Source organism: Mauremys mutica, chromosome 7 (assembly GCF_020497125.1).
Source record: "Mauremys mutica isolate MM-2020 ecotype Southern chromosome 7, ASM2049712v1, whole genome shotgun sequence".
Taxonomy (NCBI): Eukaryota; Metazoa; Chordata; order Testudines; family Geoemydidae; genus Mauremys; species Mauremys mutica.
In genome coordinates, this window is record NC_059078.1 from 31,088,084 (window position 1) to 31,103,188 (window position 15,105).

A 15,105-nucleotide genomic window follows, 5' to 3' on the forward strand; every position below is an offset into this window, starting at 1 on the left:
AGATGCATTGATTGGCAGGTCAACTGGTGATGTAGCTGGGAGGTAAATGCCAACATCTTCATGGCCTTTGAATTCAGGGGGGCCAAACCATGGCCCGGTTTTCAGTCGCAGCTGAAGCCAGTGGGAACTGTGGTGGTGCAAAGATAGGGGCTGAGGTACTATGGTGATAAAGGCAGATAGGAACCTCCATAGAACAGGATCTGCATGGACCTCGCCCGAGATTGGAGCCCCATTGTGTCCGGCGCTGCACAGACCTTGGCCCCATTGTGTGACACACAGCGATAGGCTGACCCTGCCTCAAAGAGCTCACAGTCTAAACAGACAGCTGGGGAAACTGAGGCACAGGGAGTTTTACATCTGGGATTTTTTCCTGACTCATGGCCCAGTGCCTTACCCACAACATCATCCTTCCAACACAGAACTAAGGCCATGCAAATATCCATCCCACCCCCAGGGACTAGCCTGTAGTGGGTATTTTGCCAGGCTAAGGAGCTTAGGCTTTGAATGGAGCAGCTCCACCCCCAGGTCTTGACATGCAGTCCCCAGCATCTGCTACCTCCTCTGCTTCTTGTGTAACTACATTTGGCTTTGACATGCTATCACTGGCTCTGCTGAATGGATGCACTGGTTGTCATTCCTATCCAGCAGATGAACAATGGCCTTGTGGGAAAGAATTGGGACCCAGGAGATCCCTTGAGCAAATCACATCAGCATTCTGTGCCTCAGTTTCCCTGTTTGTAAAATGTAGAAGAATTATCTTTCTTTGGCTGTTTAGACTGAGCTCGTCAGGGCAGGGACTGTCTCTCCCTGTGTGTCAGTGCGGTGCCTGCCACACCGGGGTCTGTGCAGCACCTGGCAAAAGAAGGGGACCCTGATCTCAGTCAGGATCTGTACAGCACCCAGCACAAGCGGAGGGCCCCAATCTCGGTAGGATCTGTGGAGTGCCCGGCCCAAGAGGAGGGACCTGATCTCGGTCAGAATCCGTGGAGCATCCTTCATGAATGGAAGGGGGGAGGGACACTAATCACAGTGCCTTAACCGCAGGGCCATCTTAGATTTAATTTTTCCTCCACTTTCCCAGATCAATGTGCTCATGCAGCCGTCTCTGATGGCTGAAGCCAGGCAAATGTGTCACAAGACACCCGCAATGCTCCCCAGTGGGAGAGACCAGACCTGGGCACTTTGACTTCTAGAATCCACAGGCCTTTTACCTAGCCACCCAGAGCCCTGTACATTTCTGAACACAGTCCCTCCAGCAGAGAGCACTGGTGCATTTCCCTTCTCAGCCCCTCTCCACGTCCAGAAGGCTGGCTTTCCCGGACTGCTCTGTGGGGTCAATTCTCAGCCCCAAGCCTGAGCCTGAACCTGTCCTCCAGCAAGACCCAGTGCACTTTCCTCTGCTGCATTTTTCTCCATTTGCCCCTTTTATTTTTTTTTAGATTTTTTTCCCTTTTCATTTGAATGAATCCCTTAAAACAGGAGTAAAACTTTAACCGAATGAGCTGATTAAAGTTTATATAATCCTCTCAAGGACCCTTCAATCAGGATCTTTTTGCCGCAAGGGGGAAAACAGGATCTAGGAAGATTTCAGCACCTCTAACAAAGGTGCCTAGTGACATTTGCAAAGCAGGTGACTGATGGTGGATTTTAACAAGCCCTGTTTTGTTTGCCTTAGAAGGAACACCCCTTCTGCTGGGCTACCTGGAAGATTCACAGACACAGGGACTCTAATCTCAAGCCACAGGTGAAAATTCATGGCAGACGCACCTCGATCAAACTAAAAAGCTCTTTTGCCAGCTCTCCTGTGGATATTTCAGCACTGGGAGCAACTCCGCAGCAGCATATTAGGTAAACGCCAAATCTCTCCAGGGCTCCAAGGACTCTTCCATCAGCTTTCTAAAGCCCCAATCTGTTGCACACCAGATTCCCCTTGAGGGGAGTGACCTCCGGAGCACTGGATCTAGGAGCGTGACATTCAATTACAGAAGGAGACGCATTAGCTCAGAGGCAGCAGCAGCCCCATAATCACCGTTCTGGTTTGAGATCCATGCAGCTCTAGAAGTATTTTGAATCCTGCAGTATTTTTTTGTAGCCTGAGGTTATTTCTGAGGACAAGGTGCTTCCAGCGGGACCATGTCTTTCGCCGAATTCTTACAGCAGGTGGGCGGTATGGGACGTTTCCAAATTATCCACACAACGTTGCTTACCATCCCCATTGTGCTGATGGCCAGCCATAACCTCCTGCAGAACTTCACCGCTGCCATCCCAGGGCACCATTGCCAAGTCCATATCAATGCCAACAACACCGGCTATCCTAATGCCACCCTGCGCCTGGACTCCCAGGACCTGCTCCGAGTCGCCATCCCCATGGATGGGAACCAGCAGCCGGAGAAGTGCCGCCGCTTTGTCACCGCTCAGTGGCAGCTCCTAGACCCCAATGTCACCGAGCCCAATGGAACTCAGCTGGACACAGAGCCCTGCACGGAGGGATGGACCTATGATAGGAGCATGTTCACCTCCACCATCATTACTGAGGTGAGACATACTCCGCTGCTAGGGACTAGGTGGAACGGGCAGGTTGGGGACACCGGGTGCCATTAATACTGAGGTGCTCTGGGATCAGGGAAAGGAGGACTGCATAAATAACTAGGTAGACAAAGGGATGTGTATGGGACAGAGAGACACGGGGGTTTGTATGGGGATACAAATACAGCAAAACACAAAATCTTCAATAAGTTGTTGGAATGTGTTGGATACAACTTGTTTCAAAAGGTGGGGAGGGGAAGGGCGGTGTCAGCTATTTTAGACTTGATTCTGACTGGCCAAGGAATTGGTTGAGAATCTGAAGATGGAAGGCAATTTGAGTCAAAGTGATCATGAAATGAGAGATTTTGTGATTCTAAGGAAAGGAAGGAGTGAGAGCAGCAGAATGAGGACAATGGCCTTCAAAAGAGCCAGTTTTAACAAACTCAGAGAACTGGTAGGTAGGTACCCAGGGGAAGAAAATCTAAGGGACAAAGGAGTTCAGGAGGGCTGGCAGTTTCTTAAAGAGACAATATGAAAGGCACAACAGCAAACCATTCTGATACACGGGAAAGACAGTAAGGAAGGTAAGAGGCCAATATGGCCCATCAGGAGATCTTTAATGACCTGAAAATAAAAAAAGTGGAAACATGGACTAATGGCTAAGGATGAGTACAAACGAATAGTGCAAGTCTGAAGGGACAAGATCAGAAAGGCTAAGGCACAAAACGAGTTACACCTAGCAAGGGATATAAAAGGTGAATATATAAGGGAAGATTCTATAAAGACATCAGGAGCAAGAGAAAGGCAAAGGAAAATGTAGGCCCTTTACTTACCAGGGAAGGAGAGCTACTAATGGACGACATTAAGAAGACTGAAGAGTTTAATGCCCATTTTGCTTCAGTCTTCACTGAAAAGGATAATTGTGACAAGATGTTTAACAGATTTAACATTAAGAGCCAGAGGGAAGGATCACAAGCCAGAATAGGGAAAGAACAGATTAAAGAATATTTAGACACGTTAGATATATTCAAGTTGGCAAGGCCAGATGAAATTCACCCTAGGGTACTAAAGGAACTACCTGCAACAATCTTGAAACCGTTCGTGTTTATCCCTGAGAACTCAAGGAGAATGGGTGAGGTCCCAGAGGACTGGAGAAGGGTGAATGTACCTATCTCTGAAAAGGGAAACAGAGAAGGCCTGGGGAGTCATAGATCAGTCGGCCCACTACAATACACTGGAAGAAATTATTTAACAATCAGTTTGTAAGCACCCCTAGAGAATAACAGGGTTGTAAATAACAGCCAACATGGATTAGTCAAGAACAAATCCTGCCAAACCAACCTAATTTCCTTCTTTGACAGAGTAACTGCTAGTGGATGTGGGGAAGCAGTAGATGTGATGGGTCTTGATTTTAGTAAGGCTTTTGCCACAGTCCCCCATGACATGCAAATTAGGGAAATGTGGTCTAGATGAAACTACTATAAAGGGGGTGCATATCTGGCTGAAAGACCATTCTCAGAATAGTAATCAGTGGTTCGCTGTCACATTGGGAGGACGTAGCTAGTGGGGTCCCCCAGGGTCTGGTACTATTTGACATTTTCATTTAGTGACAGATCATGCAGTGGAAAGTATGTTTATCAAATCTGCAGGTGACACCATGATGGGAGGGGTTGCAAGCACTTTGAAGGGCAGGATTAGAATTCAAAAGGACCGTGACAAGTTGGAGAAATGTCTATATCACAGGGTGACATCAGTTCTCTGAGAGGGAGCAGGGCCAGTGCACCTGTGCTTGGTCAGCATATCACGATTGGGCTTTAGAGGGGGGACGCCTGGGTGCATCAGGCCTCGTCAGTTAGGAAAGGGGGTAGAGAGAGGAGACATGGGGAGCTGCTGCTGGCTCCCTGGGAATAGGGACACAGGCCAGAAGCAGGAAGTTCTGTGGGATGGGAGAGACCGGGTGAGACAGAGCCAGGGAGCTGCAAGAATCAGGGAGTTCCTAAGAGATCTCTGGGAGGGGAGGCAGTGGAAACCTGCTGGGGAAAAAGGGCCTTCCAAAGAGAAAGCTCTGGGAGGTGGTGCTCAGGGAACAGAGCATGGAAGACTCCTGCAGGAACCACTGAAAGGTAAAGGGGAAAAACCCCTGGAAGTAGGGTGACCATATTTCTTAAAGTAAAAACAGGATGGCCCAGAGCTCCCCCGAGCCGCTCCCCTGTCCCCCTGTGCATAAAGCTCACCAGAGCTGCCCTCCTATGCCACCCGGGGCTGAGACTGACTCGTGGAGCTCCATGCCACCCGCGGCGAGATTGGGGCTGAACCCCCAAGCTCTGTGGCTCCCGGGGCTGGGGCTGACCCACCGAGCTCCACACCGCCCAGGGGGTCAGCTCTGAAGAAGGCAGCACTGCCCACTAGCAGCAAATTTCTCTGCTTTCCTGCTGGCGGGCAGCACTGCCTTCAGTTGAACCCCTGGACAGCAGCCCCCACTCTCCGCTCTGCCTTGCAGCCGGGACAAATGCCCAGTTTGGGCAAAAAAGTAGGGACGGCCAGGACAGAGCTGAAAAATGGGACTGTCACGGCCAAACTGGGACATATGGTCACCCTACCTGGAAGCTGTAGCCCAGGGTGGGCTGGCTGAGGAACTGTTTGTGTTGTGTTTGCCCAACACCTGGAGAAGTAAAAGTGACTGAGAAGAGACTCAGGGCACCTTGTTACAGTCTGAAATCAACACAATGAAATTCAGTAAAGGCAATGAAAAGTACTGCACTTGGGAAGGAAGAATCCAATGCACAGCTACAGAAAAAGGACTAATTGGCTAAGCGGTCGTACTGCTGGGAATGAGCTGGGGGTCATGGCAGACAGGGGCGGCTCCAGGCACCAGCGCAGCAAGCGCGTGCCTGGGGAGGCAAGCCGCCGGGGGCGGGGGGGGGGGGCGCGGCATGCCGGTCGCTGTGAGGGCGGCAGTCAGGGAGCCTTCAGTGGATTGCCTGTGGGAGGTCAGCCGGTCCTGAAGATCACAGAACAACTTGAGCCCAGAATGGGCACTTCCATGAATCCCAGTGATACTGATCAACATCACAGAAACTCTACAGTCCAAAATTACTCTGAAGGTAGTACAAAGGCCACTGCCTGGCCACACTGCACTGGGCTCTCTCAGGCTATCTGCTGGCAGCTGACATGCCCACAAATTCTTTGTTGCCATGACTGGGGTTCTTGGCAAAAACTGCTGAGAACATATCTGCAGAGATTTTGATTTGTTAGTCTATCCACCCATTTCCTTACACACCCCTCAACCTATCCATCCATCCCCCTACATGCCCTCACAGTTCCTGTGGTAACTGCCTGTCTGACCCCTTCGTGGCCTCCTCTAGGGCACCCCCACTAAGGTCTCAAGCCTCCAGTCCTCACCTCTGTTGGGATGGAGTCCCACAACTCTCTCCCCCAAGAGCAAACTTGCAATTCCTCTTGAAACTCGCTGTGATTATCCCTGCAGGCCTGACTTGAGTTCAGCACCTGCAGCTCTGCTTACCCAGGGCCCTGCCAGCCATCAGAAAGTAAAGTACGATTTATTCAGAACGAAAGCATTACAGAAAACTATACCTTGAAAACAATCAACAGTTTATACATGTGCCTGTCTTATCTGGCAGTCACCCATCTTCCAAATGGGGTAGGAACACAGTACTTCAAACCCTTCCCGTGCCTTTTGGGCACAGCATGATGTCAGTTCTTGGATCAGGAGAGAATGATCACTTCATACTGTTCTCAGTCCTCTGTGTGGTCACCTTTGTCCATTAGTTCAAACCAGATTATGCAATTTCCCCCAAGGGCTGAGGCTTCTCCAGACTTGTTTAACCCTGTTACTCACCCAGGAACCCGGAATACCACCCTAAACCATACAGATAACAGACAGCATTTATACAGGTGATATAGTAGTGAAAGACATTCCATGTGTCTGTAATATCTATCCCCAGACACACCCATCGTCTATCACCATACAAACTCCTCCCCGTTTCTCGCAGGCCTGTTACCATGGTGTTTGTTACTGTAACTGCTTTTGCAAAATCAGCATCAACAATGCATCTTTTGGGAGGGGAGAATGGTCAGGGCAGGGATGGCAGCCAGGGACAAGAACCTCTGGGCTGCTCTAACACATGTGCTGCTTCCCATGGCCCTGAGGGGAAGAGAATAGCCAGAGCGCCATGCATTCTGGCCAGGTGCCCATTCTCCCCCTGCATCAGCCCTTATTCCAGCTCCACACCAGCCAGGGAGGCACTCAGCTCAGTGGGGATTCCTAGGGGGCCATACCCACCCACTTTAAAGGCTTGGCTACACTGAAGAGTTGCAGCGCTGGTGGTGGCTTTACAGCGCTACAACTCACTCACCGTCCACACTTGCAAGGCACATACAGCACTGTATCTCCCTGGCTACAGCGCTGCATGTACTCCACCTCGGCCTGGGGAATAACGACTGCAGCGCTGGTGATGCAGCGGTGCTCCGCCAGTGTGGCCACCAAAAGCGCTGTTATTGGCCTCCAGAGGTATTTGGAGGTATCCCAGAATGCCTGTTCAGCCACTCTGCTCATCAGTTTGAACTCTACTGCCCTGGCCTCAGGTGACCCACCCTTTAAATGCCCCGGGAATTTTAAAAATCCCCTTCCTGTTTGCTCAGCCAGGTGTGGAGTGCAATCAGTGAATCTTTCCAGGTGACCATGCCTCCACGCGCCAAACGAGCCCCAGCATGGAGCAATGGCGAGTTGCTGGACCTCATCAGTGTTTGGGGGGAGGAAGCTGTGCAGTCTCAGCTGCGCTCCAGCCGTAGGAATTACGATACCTATGGGCAGATATCAAAGGCCATGCTGGAAAGGGGCCATGACCGGGACGCGCTGCAGTGCAGGGTTAAAGTGAAGGAGCTGCGGAGTGCCTATTGCAAAGCCCGCAAGGGAAACCGCCGCTCCGCGCTGCCTCCACGACCTGCCGTTTTACAAAGAGCTGGACGCGATACTTGGGGGTGACCCCACCGCCAATCCGAGGACCACGATGGACACTTCAGAGCGGGGGAGGGGGGAGAAGGTGGAGGAGGGGGGGAGGAAACTGAGAGTGAGGGTACTGGGGTGGGGGGAGACACCCTGGAGTCCCTGGAGGCATGCAGCCAGGAGCTCTTCTCAAGCCAGGAGGAAGGTAGCCAGTCGCAGCAGCCGGTACTTGGTGGAGGACAAACAGAGGAGCGGGTTCCCGGTAAGCGGCTTTTTATTTTCAGGATGGAAATTTTTCGGGAGAGGAGGGAGGGTTCTGCATGCATGCCTAGATGTGGAATAGCGCATTGATGTGGTCTATCACGTCGCGGTAATCGCCTCGGTAATCTCTTCAAAAGTTTCAGTCAGAGCGTGGGCAATGCGCTTGCGCAAGTTTATTGGGCGAGCCACCGTGGTCCTTGTCCCAGTCAGGCTAATGCATCCACGCCACTGTGCCGCGAGGGGTGGGGGGACCATTGCTGCACACAGGCAAGCTGCATAGGGGCCAGGGCGGAATCCGCATCGCTGTAGAACACCCTCCTGCTCTTCCCAGGTGTCCCGCAGCAGCGAGATATCTCCCAGGATCAACTCCTGTGGAAAATGTTGTGAGAGTGTTCAGTGTAGGTGCCCCCTGAAGCTGTTTGCTTTCCCCAGCGCACAGAAACCCCAGTACAGCCCTGAAGCAATCAGTCCCCCTTCCCAGGTGACCCGCAGCAGCGAGATATCTCCCAGGATCAACTCCTGTGGAAAATGTTGTGAGAGTGTTCAGTGTAGGTGCCCCCTGCAGCTGTTTGCTTTCCCCAACGCACAGAAACCCCAGTACAGACCTGAAGTAATCAGTCCCCCTTACTCACCATTGTGGGTTATATGCGCTCTCTTTGGTATGGGAAAATTATGCTATTGTGAAGAATGTTATTCTTTCACTGTGTGGGAATAACTGTTTGAGATATAAACAATGCTGCCTCTGTTAAATGTTGCCTTTTTTGTCTTTCCACAAGCAATCTTGAGTTCTTGGCTGCCCGTGTTATCAACAGCTCAGAGACTACAAAACCTCCGGAAGAAGCCACGAAAAAGCAAAGAAGACCTGCTGCAAGCAGTTATGGATCACTCTGCCACAGAGAATCAAAAAGTGCAGGACTGGAGGGAAAGGGAAAGCAGGATCCGCCAGAAAAACGCAGTGGCCAGGAAGAAAAGCACAAAGCAGCTGATAAGCATTCTGGCGCGCCAAGCAGACTCTATCCAGGCGCTCGTAGCCATGCAGGCAGAGCACTACCACGCCCGCCCCCCCCGTCCCAAAGCTCTTTCCCTTGTGCCCCAATGTCAGCTCAAAACCCCCTTTCCCAGCATCCAGGTTCTTACCACCACCAGCTGCCTCCAACACCTGTATGTTCACCAACCAGCCCTGAGAACTACGACCCTTACCCTCTGCACTCAACCCCCATCACCAGGCAGTATAGGCATCCTGAAGTGCAGCAGTCATTGCACAGCACTCCAGACAGGACATATTCAAACCTGTGACTGCACAGTTCCCCACCCCACCCCCCTGCCCTTTTAGGTTCCCAAAAAGTTGGGTGTCTGTCAGTAAAGTTATTTTCTTTTCAATAAATGAATTCATGGCTTTGAAAACAGTCTTTATTATTGCAGAAAGTCAAAGATACCTTAGCCCAGGAAAGAAACAGGCACTGCAAATCAGCTTAGGAAAAACAGATTCCTACTAACATTGTAACCACTGCACTGCACCAAACATTACTGTTGGTTTTCAGCCTCAAATTCCTCCCTCAAGGCATCCCTAATCCTTGAAGCCCTGTGCTGGGCCTCTCTAGTAGCCCTGCTCTCTGGCTGTGCAAATTCAGCCTCCAGGCGTTGCACCTCGGAGGTCCATGCCTGACTGAATCTTTCACCCTTCCCTTCACAAATATTATGGAGAGTACAGCATGCGCATATAACCGCGGGGATGCTGCTTTCCCCCAAGTCTAGCTTTCCATACAGAGATCGCCAGCGCCCCTTTAAACGGCCAAAAGCACACTCCACAGTCTTTCGGCACCGGCTCAGCCTGTAGTTGAACTGTTCCTTGCTGCTGTCAAGGCTCCCTGTGTACAGTTTCATGAGCCAAGGCATTAAGGGGTAAGCGGGGTCTCCAAGGATCACAATGGGCATTTCAACGTCCCCTACTGTGATCTTCCGGTCTGGGAAAAAAAGTCCCGGCCTGCAGCTTCCTAAACAGGCCAGTGTTCCGAAAGATGCGTGCATCATGCACCTTTCCATGCCAGCCTGTGTTAATGTCAATGAAACACCCACGGTGATCCACAAGTGCCTGGAGAACCATAGAGAAATACCCCTTCTGATTAACGTACTCGGGTGCTAGGTGGGGTGGTGCAGAATAGGAATATGCGTCCCATCTATCGCCCCTCCACAGTTAGGGAAACCCATTTGTGCAAAGCCATCCACAATGTCCTGCACGTTCCCCAGAGTCACGGTTCTTCTTAGCAGGATGCGATTAATGGCCCTGCAAACTTGCATCAGCACGATTCCAGCGGTTGACTTTCCCACTCCAAACTGGTTCCCGACTGATAGGTAGCTGTCTGGAGTTGCCAGCTTCCAGAATGCAATAGCCACCCGCTTCTCCACCGTCAGGGCAGCTCTCAATCTCGTGTCCTTGCACCGCAGGGTGGGGGCGAGCTCAGCACACAGTCCCATGAAAGTGGCTTTTCTCATCCAAAAGTTCTGCAGCCACTGCTCGTCATCCCAGACTTCCATGACGATGTGATCCCACCACTCAGTGCTTGTTTCCCGAGCCCAAAAGCGGCGTTCCACGGTGCTGAGCATTTCCGTGAACGCCACAAGCAATTTAGTGTCATACGCGTCAGGCGACTTGCTATCATCGTCGGACTCCTCATCACTTTGGATCTTAAGGAATAGCTCAACTGCCAAACGTGATGTGCTGGCGAGACTCGTCAGCATACTCATCAGCAGTTCAGGCTCCATTTCCCACAGAAATCGTGCTGCACAGAAACCGCTGAGAGAGTCAAGATGGCACCAAACGTGGACGGAAAAACAGGGATTGCTGGGATGTGAAGTGATGCATCACGGGGCGTTGGGACAGGAAGCAGAATGACCCGCCCCCTCCGCCCCCTTCCCACAACCCACAGTGCCAAAATGGCGCCAAAATGGGACAAGGTGCTCTGTGGGATAGCTGCCCATAATGCACCACTCCCAACACCGCTGCAAATGTGGCCACACTGCAGCGCTGGTAGCTGTCAGTGTTGCCACACTCCAGCGCTTTCCCTACATAGCTGTACGAAGACACCTGTAACTCCCAGCGCTGCACACCTGCAAGTGTAGCCAAACCCTAAGGCTCCTTTACGTTGCCAGAGAGGTGCAGAGGGGTCTGAGCATGAGTGAGAATCAGCCCCAGTGATTCTAGTGGGAGTTGCAGCAGGGTAATGAGAACAGAACACCAGCAACTGTGTTGCACAGCCACAGCATGTGTAATGACAGCAACCACTGTTGTACATGGACACCGGGCACCAAGGATACTTTGCAAGCTCACAGCCCACAGGCTGGGATGTGTTGCAATGCTCCAGTGCTTTAGGATCTGACCACCATCCACTGGGCCTCTGCAGAAATCCCTGACTTACTCTCTGTCTCCCTTCTCCCACCTGCAGTGGGACCTGGTGTGTAACTTGCAGAAGTTCCGGCAGATGGCTCAGTCAATCTACATGGCCGGGGTGCTGCTGGGATCGCTCGTGCTAGGCGGTCTCTCTGACAGGTAAGCACAGGACAGGGACTCAGGAGACCTTTGTTCTATTCCCTGCTCTGTTGTGTGACCTGAGGCAAGTCCCTCTCTCTCTGCCCCACCTTTCCTTCTGGTACTCTGTCTGTTTGGTGCAAGCTCTCTGGGATGGTCTCTCGCTACAGCTCTGGGCAGTGTCCAGCACAATGGGGCCCTGATCTCAGTCAGGGGCGGAGCAGCGCTGGCACAATGGAGCTCTGTTCTCACTGGGTCTGTGCAGCACCTGGCGCAATGGAGCCCCAGTTTCAGTTGGGACCTCCCGGTCCTAGTGAATTAGCCCAATGATCTGTGTTATAGAAGAAGTCAGACTGGACAATCTAATGCTCCCATCTAGCCTTAAAATCTGTCAACCATCACTCCACATTGTCCCCATCTGGTTCATGGTCAGTCATCCATGGCAACCCAGCTGGACTTGCCAGCTGGAAGCCAATGGTCCTATCAGCCCCGAGAATCACCTCCTCTCCAGTCACATCACAGCCCATTTGACCCACAGCCGAGCCCTGACCACTACCTCAATGCCCGTAACTTATTCCCTTCTCTGTCCCCCTTTGACATAGGTTTGGACGCAAGGCAATGCTGATCTGGTCCTTTCTGCAGCTGGCTGTGATGGGAACCTGCACGGCCTTCGCCCCCAGTTACATCTTCTACTGTATCTTCCGCTTCCTGGGTGGGATGGCACTGTCTGGCTTTGGGCTCAGCATCGCCTGCCTGAGTAAGCCCTGCCTGTTTAGCAGCTAGGTCTTAAGCTTCTCACCTCAACCCTTAACAGATACTGTGAATGATGTACTAAAAGGTGCAGTACCACCTGCTGGCACTGGGGATCTCCTGGTGGCTCCGTACACCTGCATGACCCTGACCTGCAGGTAGCAGAGAGAGGAAGTGCAGAGCATGCAAGAGGCTCCCATGGGGCTATTTCAGCTCAGGTTACTGGGATGTTTGCACATTCTCCTTGCTACCTCTGCAGCTGCCCTGGTCTATGGGCTGAAGCAGCTCCAGCCTCACAGGGTGTAATACCACCTGCTACCACTGGGGGAGCTGCAGCTCTGTAGGCTGCAAAATCCCTGGCTACCAATGGGGGATCTGAAGGTAGCCGGAGCAAGAGTTGCTGTTTCCAATATGGCTATTTCAGCTCAAAGTACAGAGCTGTACATTCCCTCTGCTGCAGCCCTGCAGGGTGCAGTAACACATGGTGCCAGTGGGTCCGAGGAGAGTCAGGGCTAGCAGTATCCTGGTCACTGCCCATGGGTAGGTTAAACGAGGTTCCTTTCCTTGCAGTTGTGGAGTGGATCCCCACTGAGTTCCGCACCATCACCATTGCGATCACAGGATTCGTCTACACCCTGGGCCAGATCCTACTGGCGGGCTTGTCATATGGCATCCCAGACTGGCGCGGGCTCCAGCTGACTGTGTCTTTGCCTTTCTTCTTCTTCCTCATCTATTCCTGGTACGTGTCTCTGGAAATCTCTCCTTCTAGGCACAAGTGCTGTCCTCTTTCCTTGTGGTTGTTAGCAGACAGGGTGGGGGTGGTGTCTAGTGGTTAGAGCTGGGAGTCAGGACTCCTGGATTCTATTCTCAGCTCTTGGAGAAGTGGAGTTACAGCAGGGAACTAGGAGTCAGACATTTGAGTTTCAAGAGGGTGGCGCACAGGACTCCTGGGTTCTGTTCCTGGCTCTGCTGCTGACTCCTTTGGCAAGTTCCTGCGCCTGTCTGTGCCTCAGTTTCCCCCTCTGTAACACAGGGATAATTATCTTGTGCTGCATTACACTTCAGCTGATCCTGCTTTGAGGGCCCCATCGAAGTTATGGGTCACGTCACTGACCTTGGCTCTGCAAGAAAAACATTTGACTAGCCTTTTTCAACAGGTGGTTCGCAGAATCTGCTCGCTGGCTGATTCTAGCAGGTAAAGATGACAGAGCAGTGAAGGTGCTCCAAAGGGTTGCCAGAATGAATGGGAAACGGGAAGAAGGGGAGAAGATTACCACAGAGGTAAAGAGACCCAATGGAGTCTTTAATGAAGGGCTTGATCCTCAGGTGGTCTAAACGGACACAACTCCAGTGGAGTCATTCGTTTACACCAGCTGAGGATCAGGCCATTTAACTTTTTAATCTATCAGAGAACATAGAACCAGGGCCTTTCCCACCTGATTTCTAGCACAGGGCAAAGGAGATTGAATAAAGCCTGATTTCAACAGAGAGCTGGCACAGCCCTGGCTTCCTCCCTTGCTCCAAAGTGACATTAACTTAGTCCCCTGTGGATATTTGTCCATGTTATAAAACCAGCACATCATTTCACACAACTGCCAGTCTGGGCTCAAAGGAAGCCCAGGGCTGGGATAGCAGCTGTGGCTGTGGGTCAGGATTGAGGGCCACTGGCAGAGTGAGGGCGGGGAGTAGGGTTCGAATAGCCGGGGGAGAGGGAGAGAGAGAGCTGTGTAACTGAGCTCTGATCTTAGTTGTGGCCTCTTGGTGCTACCATAATATACTAATTAATAGTACCAATAATACCAGACCTGTATGGTCAATACATGTGGACTCTATATTCCATCACAAGTAGGTCTTGTTGAACTGAAAGCTGAGGTCCATGGAAGTTTGCCTCAGTAAGGAATGACTAGCTGCCATTTGCCAGAGCAAGGAGCCATTGGCAGGTCCTGTGTTGTCATAGCTGAATCCATGGGGCTGTCATGTGCTTCCCAACTGACCCTTTTGTTTCCTACTAGATCCTAAAATCCAAAATGCAGAAGGAACTGTCAACGGTGAAGTCCTCCTACACTATCTCGGATCTGGTACGCACGCCCGCAATACGCCGGATATTCTGCTGCCTCTCAATTGTGTGGTAAGAGCACTTCTTCCCTTCGGCCCTGATCCTAAATCTGGGTCCAAATTAAGTTTGGCAGACCCAGTATCGATAACCTTAGTCCATTTCCGAGCATAGATAATCCACAGATTTTGGACATCTGTCTGCCTAAGGGTTATTCATCCATGCTTCAATCCATCCCTAGACATATGCAGATCTGTCTGTCTGTCTACCTTATGTGTCTCTCTAGGTCTTATCTTCCAGTCTGTCAGGTTCTTATCAGGTCTGTGGGTTTTCTCTCTAAAGCTGGTGCATTTTAGGGCCCTTTCTGTGTCCATTCAGTCCAGGGCATCCCTGCTTTGAATAATGCCCCGCCCCCCACTCTGTTACATCACTGCACACACCAACCAGAACACCCACAAGTGTTAAACTAAAAGTTCCTCTGGACAACTCTACCCTGGAGGGGACATTGTGGCCGTTCACAGGGCTGGCACAAGGGCTTAGATTGCGCTCAAGTCCCATCTAGATTGGTCTTAAATTGTGACTAGGCCTGGAGCTAAATCTCACTAGGCTGCACACTCATCCCTTTGCCTCTCTCTCTCTATGGTGAATGGCAGGTTCTCTACCAGTTTCTCCTATTATGGGCTGGCCATGGACCTGCAGAACTTTGGCGTCAGTATCTACCTGATCCAGTTGATTTTTGGAGCTGTCGACTTCCCAGCCAAAGTGGTGGTCACCATCTCCATGTCCTACATTGGGCGCAGGATCACGCTCTCAGCCTTCCTCCTCCTGGCGGGGCTTGTCATCATTGCCAACATCTTTGTGCCCAGAGGTGGGTTTGGTCCAGTCCACATACGGCAATGCTTAGTGCATAACCACCAAGAAATGTCAATGAGTCTAAAGTAACTCAAAGAAAGAGTAATTGACTCCCTCAGTATGCATCTCTCTCTCTCTCTTTCTCTATCTATCCATCCACATACATAACCG

The 15,105-nt window shown here is 51.4% G+C and overlaps 1 protein-coding gene across 1 annotated transcript in view; it reads left to right on the forward strand.

Moving 5' to 3' along the window:
• The first annotated feature begins 1,098 nt into the window (after positions 1-1,098).
• LOC123374034 overlaps positions 1,099-15,105 on the forward strand; it is a 47,925-nt gene continuing 33,918 nt past the window's right edge. The window contains exons 1-7 of the mRNA XM_045023431.1: positions 1,099-2,535; positions 11,197-11,300; positions 11,882-12,036; positions 12,600-12,768; positions 13,187-13,310; positions 14,042-14,157; positions 14,736-14,950. Coding sequence (XP_044879366.1) covers positions 2,134-2,535; positions 11,197-11,300; positions 11,882-12,036; positions 12,600-12,768; positions 13,187-13,310; positions 14,042-14,157; positions 14,736-14,950 — 1,285 coding nt within the window. The 5' untranslated portion in view covers positions 1,099-2,133. The remainder of the gene's footprint in view (positions 2,536-11,196; positions 11,301-11,881; positions 12,037-12,599; positions 12,769-13,186; positions 13,311-14,041; positions 14,158-14,735; positions 14,951-15,105) is intronic.